We start from the raw sequence: 12,052 nt of genomic DNA on the forward strand, positions 1-12,052 counted from the left end.
ATGAAAGGAAAAGAGCTTCTAGGCTAGCAGGGCTAACAAATGAAACTGAATTCGAAGGTTCGTCGCTCTTGGAGGACCCGGGGCGGTAGGGATCCACCTGGCTGCGCCGAGGATGCTCCAACAGGATCGGGCACGGGCACGGTCACGGTCTGGTTCTTGACAACATGGACGTGGAGCTTCATCTTGCCGAGGCAATGTAGCCTATTGCCATATATTTAATCCAATCCATCTTTTTTCAATTGCTATAAAACTCCCACAAGTGGATAACTTCAACCTTGGTTAAAGCCAAAATTATCCAAATAATTAATCCAGTCCATCTTTTTTTCAAACCTAGCAATAAAACGGGTCCTTATTTGAGATCCAAGTCCAACAAGTGGACAACTCTAGCCTATATATGTAGAGAGTTTTCTTACAATAGTTCACAGCGCGCCTCTCACCTTCTCTGCCATACTCCCGATTTTTGTCTTCTTTCCCTCAAATCTTAATGTTTTTGTTTTCTCTCTCGCCTGCTCTCTTGTCTAAATTTTGTATTTTCCAGAACAATCAGTTTATCTGATTACTCGATTGGAAATGGCTTTTTTATATTTCTTTATATCTATTGATTTTATATAGCATCTTTTGTTTTTGCCTCTATCAATTTTAGTGAGGGTTTTCACAGAGGATTTCAATCACATCCTCAAAACCATCACCGATATCAACCCGGAACTACTTTTGTATTAAGACTTATCGGTCTTAGATCTACAAAAAATTGTTCACACCAATAGCATAACAATGGCACGTGTCTTAGTAGCAAGAATGGTTTTAATTTTCGAAAATTATTGTCTTATGAGTTTGACGGTCAACACAAATTTGAATAGAGTATAAAACCCCGCTTAACTTCTGTACTTCTATTTCACCTTTTTTCACCCCGACACACAATCTTTTCGGTGAAGTCTAATGATATATGCTAGAAAGTTCTAGCTAGTCTATTTTATTAGTAATAAATTTGTGCAAAAATAGTCTTTTCTCATTTATTTCATATTGATATTATCCATACCGAAAATTCCGGTATACCGAAATCCGGTATACTGAAACTTTCAATACGGTAATGATATGAAATTCTTTCATATTGATATTTTTTATACAATAACGATACAAAATTTTCGGTACAATACACTGTATTGGTTAAAATACTAGACACTGATTATGATGGCTATTATTAGCTCTTTCTCAATTGAATTCACCCAATGGAAGAGGAAGCAGGAGAGCAAGAGGAGTATGTCGTGGAGCGGTAAATCGGCGGAGTAGAAAAGTGAAAAATTGAAGGATTTATAAATTCATGAAATCATCAAAAACAATTATTCTATAATAACCTCGGTTAGAAATTCAAGTTGAGTAATACTGTTGTTAATGAATGATATATTAATAATGTCACACAATCACACACCCGTCTACATTATAAAGATCATTTTACAACGAAATATCCTAATTGAGGGTGTTGAATTGCAATCTATCTTGTTTCATTGTGAGTTTCATTTAGTACATGAACAATAAAATTCTTGTTGCTTTGATATTATGTTCCCACATTGATATTTCATGATAAATACCAAATGTATATAATAATACCAAATAGAGTCTATGTTGCTGAGCTTCTACGTGAGCTTGTAACCCAAGTGAGGGTTGTAAATTGGTTGAATGTTGGGCTGAACTATGTGGTTGGGCTTTGAACTGTTGATTCTAGCTTGTCCATTCCAAGCTAGGAGTTGGGCCATGGGGCATGTGCGAAGGCATGGGCTTCTTGGTCCGTAGAGTGGTGGAGACCGTGTCAAGTCCTTTAAAGCCATATTCGTCGGCCCATTTAGACAACCATATTCTTCTTCTTTTTTTAAAATTTGTTTTTTTATGCATATTACAAATGTTGTCTTGGAATGTTATAAAATTATTGAAAAATTGGATAACAAGATTAATCGAGTTGAGAATAGGTGATTATCCACAACCTATGAGCACTTAGACCTTGATCATTATTATCCTATATTCCTATTTACGCACTGTTTAGATCATTATTCACAACCCTCGCATCTTTTCATATATGGAGTACTACTATTTCTTTTTTATTTTTTATTTATAAATTCAAATTGACTTGGAATAAAACACACTAAGATTTATTAAAAAAGTACACACTTTAAATAAAATGAAAAATTACTTAACAAGACCCTAAAATAAAAATAAATAAAATCTTATTTTTTTCAAATTATCATATAGCAAAAATTAATATTATTCCACATGATAGACTCTAATTAATTGGGCGACGGACTCGGGCTTTCTTATGCTTCCTCCGTTCCATAGTAGTAGATGTATTTCTTTTCGGCATGAAGATTAAGAAAAATGTGTGTAAATGTATTAAATAAAAGGGATAACTGTCTTAAAAGTCACAAACTTTGCCCAAATTCCGGTTTTCCCACGACCTTTAAAATTGGAGTATAAAGGCATCAACTTTGCCGGGTCACTGGTATCTCCCAAATTGACCCGACCCTGTATTTTCCGGCCAGTAAGTGTCCTATGTGGTATGCCTGAATGTTGACTTGGATGGCATCGGAAAATCATAAAACGATGTCGTTTCTAACACCTAGAACGACATCGTTTCATCCCCCACAATCGCTTTGCTCAACACCAAACGCTACTCTTCCCTTCTCTTCTCAACAATGGTGGCCCAATCAGGGAAATGGATGGTGCTCGCGGCCACTATTTGGATACAGGCCTTCACGGGGACTAACCTCGACTTTTTGGCCTACTCTTCCGAGCTCAAGTCGGTTTTGGGGGTTTCGCAGGTCCAGCTCAACTATCTCGCCACCGCCTCCGACCTCGGCAAGGCCTTGGGCTGGTTGGCAGGTCTTGCCGTCATGTGGATGCCGCTTTGGGCGGTAATGTTCGCTGCTGCGGCGATGGGGCTCGTCGGCTACGGGGCGCAATGGCTCGTCGTTGCTAAAGTGATTACGCTGTCGTATTCGGTGGTTAGTTGCTTTCTCTTTTCCCCCAATTTGATTAGGTTTTGATGATTCAGCTCTAATTCTATATTTTCGGTTACAGTAAAATGCAATAATGCAATCTAGTATCTCGTAACATTGCAAATTCGATAGTAATTTGATTAGGTTGTGGATTGATATGGAAATATTTGAATCCATGAAGAATTATTTGCTCCTTTGTAAATGAAATTTTTTATCACTGAATTGAAATGGCAATGTGTGTTTGTGTGTGCGTTTCTCCCCAATTTTAATCATTTTGATTGAATTAAAGCCTAAATTTCAACTGTAGGTATTTATACTTTGCTTGTTAGCTGGTTGCAGCATCTGTTGGTTCAACACAGTCTGCTTTGTTCTGTGCATCAAGAATTTCCCCTCTGCAATGCCGTTCGCGCTCTCCCTCACCGTCAGCTTCAATGGTGTAAGTGTTGCTCTATACAACCTCGTAGTGAAGTCAATCGATCGTTTCTCATCAGCTGTGTACCTCCTTCTCAATGCCTTGATCCCCTTCTTCATATCCGTCGTGGCTCTGATTCCCGTTCCTCGGGCTAAACATGCTAGCTCTTTTCACAGGCTATTTTATTTTTTAAATTTATTTTTATATTTTATTGCACAGTCAATAATTGTTGATCATGTCAGCCGCCACGATCCGCCACGTCAATTAAAAATGACACGTCAGCTCACTCGTTCACCGGAAAAACCATCATGGGAAATCGGCGATAAATGCAAAGTTGGTGTATACGCCAATTTTAAAGGTCGTGGGGAAAACCAGAATTTGGGCAAAATTAGTGACTTTTAAGGCAGTTATCCATAAATAAAAACATAATAAAAGAATAGATGAAAAAGTAGTGAGAATAATGTAAGAAAGAAGGAAAAATAAAAAAAAATGAAATGATTCAACTACTGTGTGGAATGCCAACAATGGAATAATAACTTTACTTCTATGGAACGAAGGAGGAAATTGTCAATCCCTTCTACGGAGTGCATCATAAACACTATTTTACATCAAAATATGTCCTAATTGAGGATTCTTGGATTGAAACAAAGAGCAAATATGGATGGAGTGATATCTCGTTTCAATGTGAGTCCCCCATTTAATACATGAATAATACAATTATTATTGCTTTGATACTTTTGATCCCACATTGATATTAAATGATTAATTACCGGACAAGAAAAGAATGCCATGATTCCTACAGTTTCCATTATTGTTTGTGTAATTTACATTTTCAATGTTTGGCTAAGTGTTCTCCTTTGCTCCTAAAAATTTGCAGGGTGCATTGATGAACTCTATTGCTTCCTATATATTCCACACTCATTTCTATGATTTCCAACATGAAATTGTATAAAAAGAATATTTTAGATCAAAATATGTCCTAATTGAGTTTGAGGGTATTGAATAGCTATCTATCTTGTTTCAGTGTGAATTACATTTAATAATTAAATTATTGTTGCTATAATACTTATGATCCCATTCCCACATCGACATTTGATGAATGATTTCCAAAGAATATAATAGTATCAACATAGAGTTGCTGTCGCCGAGCTCAGCAACGTGAGCTTGTAACCCAAGTGGGGGCTTTAAAGTGGTTGAATGTTGGGCCTAACTAATGTGGCTGGGCTTTGAAATGCTGATTCTGACCCGCCCGTTCCAAGCTGGGAGTTGGGCCATGGGGCTTGTGCGAAGGCATGGGCTTCATGGCCCGTAGAGAGGTCGGTACTGCGTCAGGCTGGTTTCACAGAGCAGCGATTACTTCCCCCTCTTGGCAGTGGAAGGATAACGGGCCGGTGTGTTTCGAGTCTATTAAAGCCATATCTGTCAGCCCTTTAAGACAATCATTTTTTAATAGTAGGTTTTTGAAGCATGACTAAAATAGGCACTCTTTTATTTTGGGATGACACGATGCATGATGCATACTTTTTATAGTAGAAGAGAGATACTTTTTATAGTAGAAGAGAGATGTAACTAATAAGTAATTAGAGAATATTAGTGGAAAATGCAACACACCAAACAAAAATAAAAAATAGAAGCTCCAAATATTAAAACGGTCTAAATGGTACCATTTGATTCTCGCATAAATACGTCACTTTATGTGTGTAAGAAAGAACACAAAATAGTGTTTGAATATGGGTTAGTAAGGAGAAGCATGATACAACTTAAATAAATGAGATATGAAGCCTGACAACAAATACATTCGAAACTCAAAAACCTTGAATTTTATGAGAAAACTATAATGTAGGAGGCAAAAGATGAAAGGAGAAGAGCTTCTAGGCTAGCAGGGCTGACAAATGAAACTGAATTCGAAGGTTCGTCGCTCTTGGAGGACCCGGGCGGTAGGGATCCACCTGGCTGTGCCGAGGGTGCTCCAACGGGCCCGGGCACGGTCTGGTTCTCGACAACATGGACGTGGAGCTTCATCCCGCCGAGGCAATGTAGCCTATTGCCACAGATGAAATACCGCTCGCCTGGGCTGGTCAAGGCAAATGTTGTGTTCCCATTGTTACTCGATTGTAGCACGTTGGTCGTGTTGCACCCCTTGTAGTTCCCCTCGGTCACCTCACTGACCGAGTGGTACTGTGAGTACTGGAACACTGCATCACCATGTTCCACTATTAATTTATTATTATAATAATATTAAGGTTATATTATTAACATATTGAACTTAGAGAATACACTTTAATTCACATATTGAAATTTAAGGTAAAAATAAAATAATTGAAAATTTCAATTGAAATAACAAAGTTTGAAAAAAAGATAGAAGTTACATACATAAAGTATCTCCGGTAGAGAAAGTCTTGTCGTTCGACCACGAGTCGATGTCGGTGCTGATATCCCAGCCGGAGCTGTCGCCGATGGTGTAGACAGTTGCCGAACATCTCAAGCAATGGAGCAAGAGAAATGCTGCAGTGATTGGAAGAAGCAAATTATTTCCCATTTCTCAATATAGGGAATGAAGCTTGAGGGTGGTAATCATTATAAAGGATTCAATTCATTCATTAGATTACCTAACCTATATATATGTATTAAAAATAGAATCAAGATCTTACCTCTGATTTAACATACCAAAGATTTGGTTTCTACCAATAAATTGAAGGAAAAATTACAAAGGAAAAAAGCAAGTTTGTTGGTTGGTAGGCAGGAAGTTGAACTCCTTCCCACCCAAACAAACCTTTTATATTGACTTATTTAAGTAATCATAAGGCAGAATAAATTTACAGACTTGATATGCTTTCGATCACCTAATATGATTAAACATAATGAGTGAGTTTACTAAAAACGTGTACTATATTAGTAGTTTAGTCTATATTAATAATAGTGATTTTCACAATTTTGATAGTATGAGAGGGAAGCTGATAAAAGTGAAAGTTTGAGTAAATGGCTGAAACATTATAGCTAGTTCTTAAATTTCAATTGAAAATAATAGTATTATTTAACTCAATAAACAATACTTACAAAATTCCCACCATTGCTGCACTTGTACGTCTTAAATTAGGAAAACAAACTTAATTCAAAGTTGTATAATATGAGCCCTACTAGTGTGCATGTGAGAAGGAATCCCACATCGTAGAAACAACAAAACAATACTAATGCCGTTTTTATATATATAGAAATTCCCAATATTGTCGGCGCAGACAGCTGCGTGTTGAGAACATAGTGAACTACTCTTTCGCCTTTTACTACAGAATACCGTGTGCTTGTCGCTATTCAAGCAGTATACTCATCTTTTTGGATGGTTGTTTCATTATTGTAAAAACCCCACTAAAAATTGTAATATGTTAAAATATTCCATAGCTAATTAGTTTGTTGTGTAGACGAGAAGGAATCTCGTGTCAGAGAAATAACGAAAAATGTTAAGGTGCTTTTATAAATGCTGAAATTCTTAATTTGATAAATGATGCCGTTTGTGAGTTGCCTATACAACGAATAGGGATGTCAATGTAGCCCGCAACCCGTGGGCGGGCCCGAATAGCCCGCCAAATTTATAGGGTTAGGGCTGTAAATTTGTAGCCCGATAAAATTAAAACCCGATTAGCCCGCACCCGACTAACCGCGACCCGTTAGGGCTAAACCCGAAAACCCTATCGGCTGACCCGAAAACCCGATGAAATTTCTATTATTCTATTTTTTACTCCTAATTCGACACTTCATTGATTAATTTTATAATATAGATAACTAAAAAAATGACTTTCAATTTTATATTAAATATACAAATTATATATTGAATTTTTATTAATATAATAATTAATAAATAAATTAAAAACTTCAAATTCACTTAAAAAAATATTTTAATTTCTAAAACATGCATTAAAATTTCACGAAATATCTCAAATATTAGTATTTGATCATGTTTATGATTGAGTTTGACCAAATATCTCAAAGTTATTATAATTAAATATTTTACATTTTATGAATATAACTAATTTTCATAATTATTTATTGGATTGATCGCATGTTAATCTTATCGGTAACAACCCGATTAACCCGTCGGGCTAGCCCGAAACCCGAACTTTTAGGATTAGGGTTGAACTTTTACAACCCGAAAGAATTCACAACCCGATTAGTCCGCACCCGATGGGCCGGCCCGATTGACATCCCTAACAACGAACTACTCTTCCGTCTTTTACTAAATAATATCGGGTGTGCGTCACTATTCTATTCAAGCACCTTTTTTTTGGTAAAATCCAATAATTCTATTTTAATTTGGTAACTATTCGTAGTAGAGTAATAAACCAAATTGGTATGTTGCGAATGCTCTACAATCCTTGCCATATGACCTAATGATGTTAATAAGTTGACATCTAGTGCAAGGAGAAAACATATACTCCATATCCCACATCGAAAGCTTAATAGTTCAAGAATTGAAATAGCACAAACATAAATGAAAGAAAGAAATTGTGAAAACATACTTACCTGGACGGGGTCAATGGGCGATCCAGAAGACCCATGGCCTAGTTTGGTGACCTCCATTGCACTTTGGAGTGCCGCTCAACTAAGGTCGGCCCAAGTGGTCGAGCCTGCGTCATAATTTGTGTTAGTGGGGGCCTGCGTTCGCGCGGCCCCTATCCATTTTTAGTCTAATTCTTACATTATTTTTTAAAAATAATAATAATAATAATTCTCTAATCCTCTGTATTCAGACTATGAAACACAAGCTTATTTAAAGGTGGGATTACACAAGAGTAACTTCTCTCTGATTACAACGGCTGCAGTTCCAGTCGTCGATCCTCTTTGGTCGATCATTAAAAATCTTGTCATCAACATTGGAATTCTGAAAAAAAACCCTGCAGTAATTTGTAGAAGAGCTCAGTAAAAAATCTGAGTAATTTGTAGCAGTACAAGGAGCATACGCCTCTTTTTTGGAAAACCCTAACAATTATTAATATTAAGTATTTTACGTAATTCTGGGTTATATATTTATCACCAGCCATCCTTGTGGATAAGTATCAAATTTTTAATTTTGACAATTCTTCGAACACTACGCAAAATAGTGGTTGCCAAGTAGTAAAATATAATTTGAAAATAACGTTTCTTTACGTACTTTTTTTATGACTCAAGCACAGATTGGAAAAAGTTGTATCAGGACAATAATATATGCTATGTTACTTGGGTGGTGATATCATTAACAATCATGCTAAAAGACTATTATAGTGATATTCCTGAACATGAATTCAATCCTCCATGTAAAACCAAGAAAAGCTTGAACGAAAAATGAAGCAAGAATCCTCATAAAGATTAAAGATAACAAAATTATCCCATATCGAAAGGTTAATAGTTGAAGTATTGGAGTGGCAAATGCATAAATCAAAGAAAGAAATTAAAAAAATATACTTACCTGGACGGGGTTAATGGGCGATCCATAAGACCCATGGCCTAGTTTGGCAACCTCCATTGCACTTCGGAGGGGTGCCCGACTAAGGTCGGCCCAAGTGGTCGAGCCTGCGTCATAATTTGTGTTAGTGGGGGCCTGCGTTCGCGCAGCCCCTATCCATTTCAAGTCTAATTTCATTATCTCTTATATTTTTATATCAATTTATTTGCTCAACCATGCGAATTGTGGCAAAGATTGAAAAATGCATAATACAGTAATAAAACGGTAACAAAACAACTCAACCTACCACATTAAGATCAATTAGCAAACTACAAATAGAGAAGAGAAAATCTAACAATATCCAAGAACTATTTAATCATCTTTTTGGAGGATTTTTTCGCCCTTTAATAAAGAATACCATGTGCTTGTCGCTATTCAAGCAGCATACTAATCTTTTTGGAGGGTTTCTTCTTAATTGGAAAAACCCAACAATTCAAGTCTAATTTCATTCTACTTATATTATAGTTATAAAAATAAATCCCACTAGTCCTAGTTTAATTTCATTCTAATCATGGCTACAAACTATGTCATGAGTATGTTGCAAACTATTCTTTTGCAATATTGTATCCTTGAACCAGTAATTCAATTTTGGAGGGTTTTCTCCTTATTGGATAAACTCCAATAATTCAATTTAGTTTCATATTACTTGTATTATGTTGTAGTAGTAATTTAAGATGGAGTCAGTGTTGTGTTTCAAAATTTAACATCTAGTGTTAAGAAAAACATATATATCCCACATCGAAAGCCTAATAGTTCAAGCATTGGAATAGCACGTAGATAAAGGAAAGAAAGAAATAGATGAAACATACTTACCTGGACGGGGTCAATGGGCGATCCATAAGACCCATGGCCTAGTTTGGCGTCCTCCATTGCACTTCGGAGGGGCGCCTGACTAAGGTCGACCCTAGTGGTCGAGCCTGCGTCATAATTTGTGACAGTGGGGGCCTGCGTTCGCGCGGCCCCTATCCGTTTAAATCAAATTTCATTTTTTGTTGTTTTCTTATAACAATAACAATACATGCTCAACTGGCAAATTGGAAGAAAAAACTGATAATTGGAGCATAGAAAATGCTAACATCCAAGAACCATGCAGATACAACACAATCTTACATTGTTTTTTTAACAATGTAGTTTCTCAAATCCTCCATCTTTTGACTAAAAAACACAAGCCTAATCACAGAGGAGATTAATGGTTATCCTTGCTACTTGGGCTTCAAGCTTTGTCCATGTGTTGCACGGGCATGGTGCAACCCATTAATTATAGTTTGATTTTGTTATTTTCCAGAACAAAGTTGATAATAAAGAAGGATTTTAGTTTTTGGATCAATTTTGTAAATGTTACAAATCCCACATCGTAGAAATAACTAAACAATACTAAAGCAGTCTTTATAAATATTGAAATTCCAAATGTTGTTGACACTGACAGCTGCGTTTTGAGCACATAGCAAACTATTCTTTCGCCTTTTACTAAAGAATACTGTGTGTTTGTTGCTATTTAAGCAGCATACTCATCTTTTTAGAGGGTTTTTTCAAGATAAAACTCCACTAATTCAAGTTTAATATTAATTTATGATAGTAATAAAGATAAATCTCTATAATCCTACTTTAATTTCCCCTCTTTTTGGAGTTCAATTTTTAAAAAAATATCTTCACAAAATGATACCTCCCAATCGTACCAATTCAATAACGTGTTAGCAATTTGAGCAGCAAATGTTTATTTTGGAGGTGTTTTAAAAGCGAACAAGTTTGATTTCATAATCAGGCTAATTATTCTATTTGGGATATTCTCCAAAAACTACAAAATAGGCTATTTGGGATATCCTCGGGCTAAATGTGCTAGCTTCTTCACAGGCTATTTTATTTTTTATATTTATTTTTATATTTTATTGCACAGTCAATAATTATTGACCATGTCAGCCGCCACGATCCGCCAGGTCAATTAAAAACGACACGTCAGCTCACTTGTTCACCGAAAAAACCAACATGGGAAATCGGCGATAAATGCAAAGTTGGTGACTTTATATGCCAATTTTAAAGGTCGTGGAAAAAACCAGAATTTGGACAAAGTTGTGACTTTTAAGATAGTTATCCCTAAATAAAAACATAATAAAAGAATAGATGAAAAAGTAGTGAGAATAAAGTAAGAAAAAGGGAAAAGTAAAAAAAATTAAATGATTCTACTACTGTGGAATGCCAACAATGGAATAATAACTTTACTTCTATGGAACGGAGGAGGAAATTGTCAATCCCTTCTACGGAGTGCATCATAAACACTATTTTACATCAAAATATGTCCTAATTGAGGATTCTTGGATTGAAACAAAGAGCAAATATGGATGGAGTGATATCAATGTGAGTCCCCGTTTAATACATGAATAATACAATTATTATTGCTTTGATACTTTTGATCCCACATTGATATTAAATGATTAATTACCGGACAAGTAAAGAACGCCATGATTCCTACAGTTTCCATTATTGTCTGTGTAATTTACATTTTCAATGTTTGGCTAATTTTTCTCCTTTGCTCCTAAAAATTTGTAGGGTACATTGATGAACTCTATTGCTTCCTATATATTCCACACTCAGTTTCTATGATTTCCAACATGAAATTGTATAAAAAGAATATTTTAGATCAAAATATGTCCTAATTGAGTTTGAGGGTATTGAATAGCTATCTATCTTGTTTCAGTGTGAATTACATTTAATAATTAAATTATTGTTGCTATAATACTTATGATCCCATTCCCACATCGACATTTGATGAATGATTTCCAAAGAATATAATAGTATCAAAATAGAGTTGCTGTCGCCGAGCTCAGCAACGTGAGCTTGTAACCCAAGTGGGGGCATTAAAGTGGTTGAATGTTGGGCCTAAATAATGTGGCTGGGCTTTGAAATGCTGATTCTGACCCGCCCGTTCCAAGCTGGGAGTTGGGCCATGGGGCTTGTGCGAAGGCATGGGCTTCATGGCCCGTAGAGTGGTGGGTACTGCGTCAGGCTGGTTTCACAGAGCAGCGAATACTTCCCGCTCTCGGCCGTGGAAGGATAACGGGCTGGTGTGTTTCGAGTCCATTAAAGCCATATCTGTCGGCCCATTTAGACAACCATTTTTTAGTTTTTACTAGTTAGTATAGTAGGTTTTTGAAGCGTGACTAAAATAGACACTCTTCTATTTTGGGA

The 12,052-nt window shown here is 36.1% G+C and overlaps 1 protein-coding gene, 4 non-coding genes and 1 pseudogene across 5 annotated transcripts; 5 read left to right on the forward strand and 1 right to left on the reverse strand.

Moving 5' to 3' along the window:
* Positions 1-5,147: 5,147 nt before the first annotated feature.
* On the reverse strand, positions 5,148-5,953 carry LOC121807517 (stellacyanin-like). Its single transcript, XM_042207768.1, has 2 exons — positions 5,770-5,953; positions 5,148-5,591 (listed from the first exon to the last, which is right to left on the reverse strand). The coding sequence occupies exons 1-2, from the start codon at positions 5,933-5,935 to the stop codon at positions 5,218-5,220; spliced, it is 540 nt and encodes a 179-aa protein (XP_042063702.1). The 5' UTR covers positions 5,936-5,953; the 3' UTR covers positions 5,148-5,217.
* Positions 5,954-6,633: 680 nt separating this feature from the next.
* Positions 6,634-6,747, forward strand: LOC121810130 (annotated as a pseudogene).
* A 1,156-nt stretch (positions 6,748-7,903) lies between these two features.
* LOC121810160 lies at positions 7,904-8,064 on the forward strand. The gene has a single exon (XR_006052417.1). It is a non-coding gene; the product is annotated as a U1 spliceosomal RNA (small nuclear RNA).
* Positions 8,065-8,825: 761 nt separating this feature from the next.
* On the forward strand, positions 8,826-8,986 carry LOC121810126. Its single transcript, XR_006052385.1, has one exon. It is a non-coding gene; the product is annotated as a U1 spliceosomal RNA (small nuclear RNA).
* Positions 8,987-9,674: 688 nt separating this feature from the next.
* LOC121810137 lies at positions 9,675-9,835 on the forward strand. The gene has a single exon (XR_006052395.1). It is a non-coding gene; the product is annotated as a U1 spliceosomal RNA (small nuclear RNA).
* A 458-nt stretch (positions 9,836-10,293) lies between these two features.
* LOC121810129 lies at positions 10,294-10,411 on the forward strand. The gene has a single exon (XR_006052388.1). It is a non-coding gene; the product is annotated as a U5 spliceosomal RNA (small nuclear RNA).
* Positions 10,412-12,052: the final 1,641 nt, after the last annotated feature.

Source organism: Salvia splendens, chromosome 6, assembly GCF_004379255.2.
Source record: "Salvia splendens isolate huo1 chromosome 6, SspV2, whole genome shotgun sequence".
NCBI classification, from domain to species: domain Eukaryota; kingdom Viridiplantae; phylum Streptophyta; class Magnoliopsida; order Lamiales; family Lamiaceae; genus Salvia; species Salvia splendens.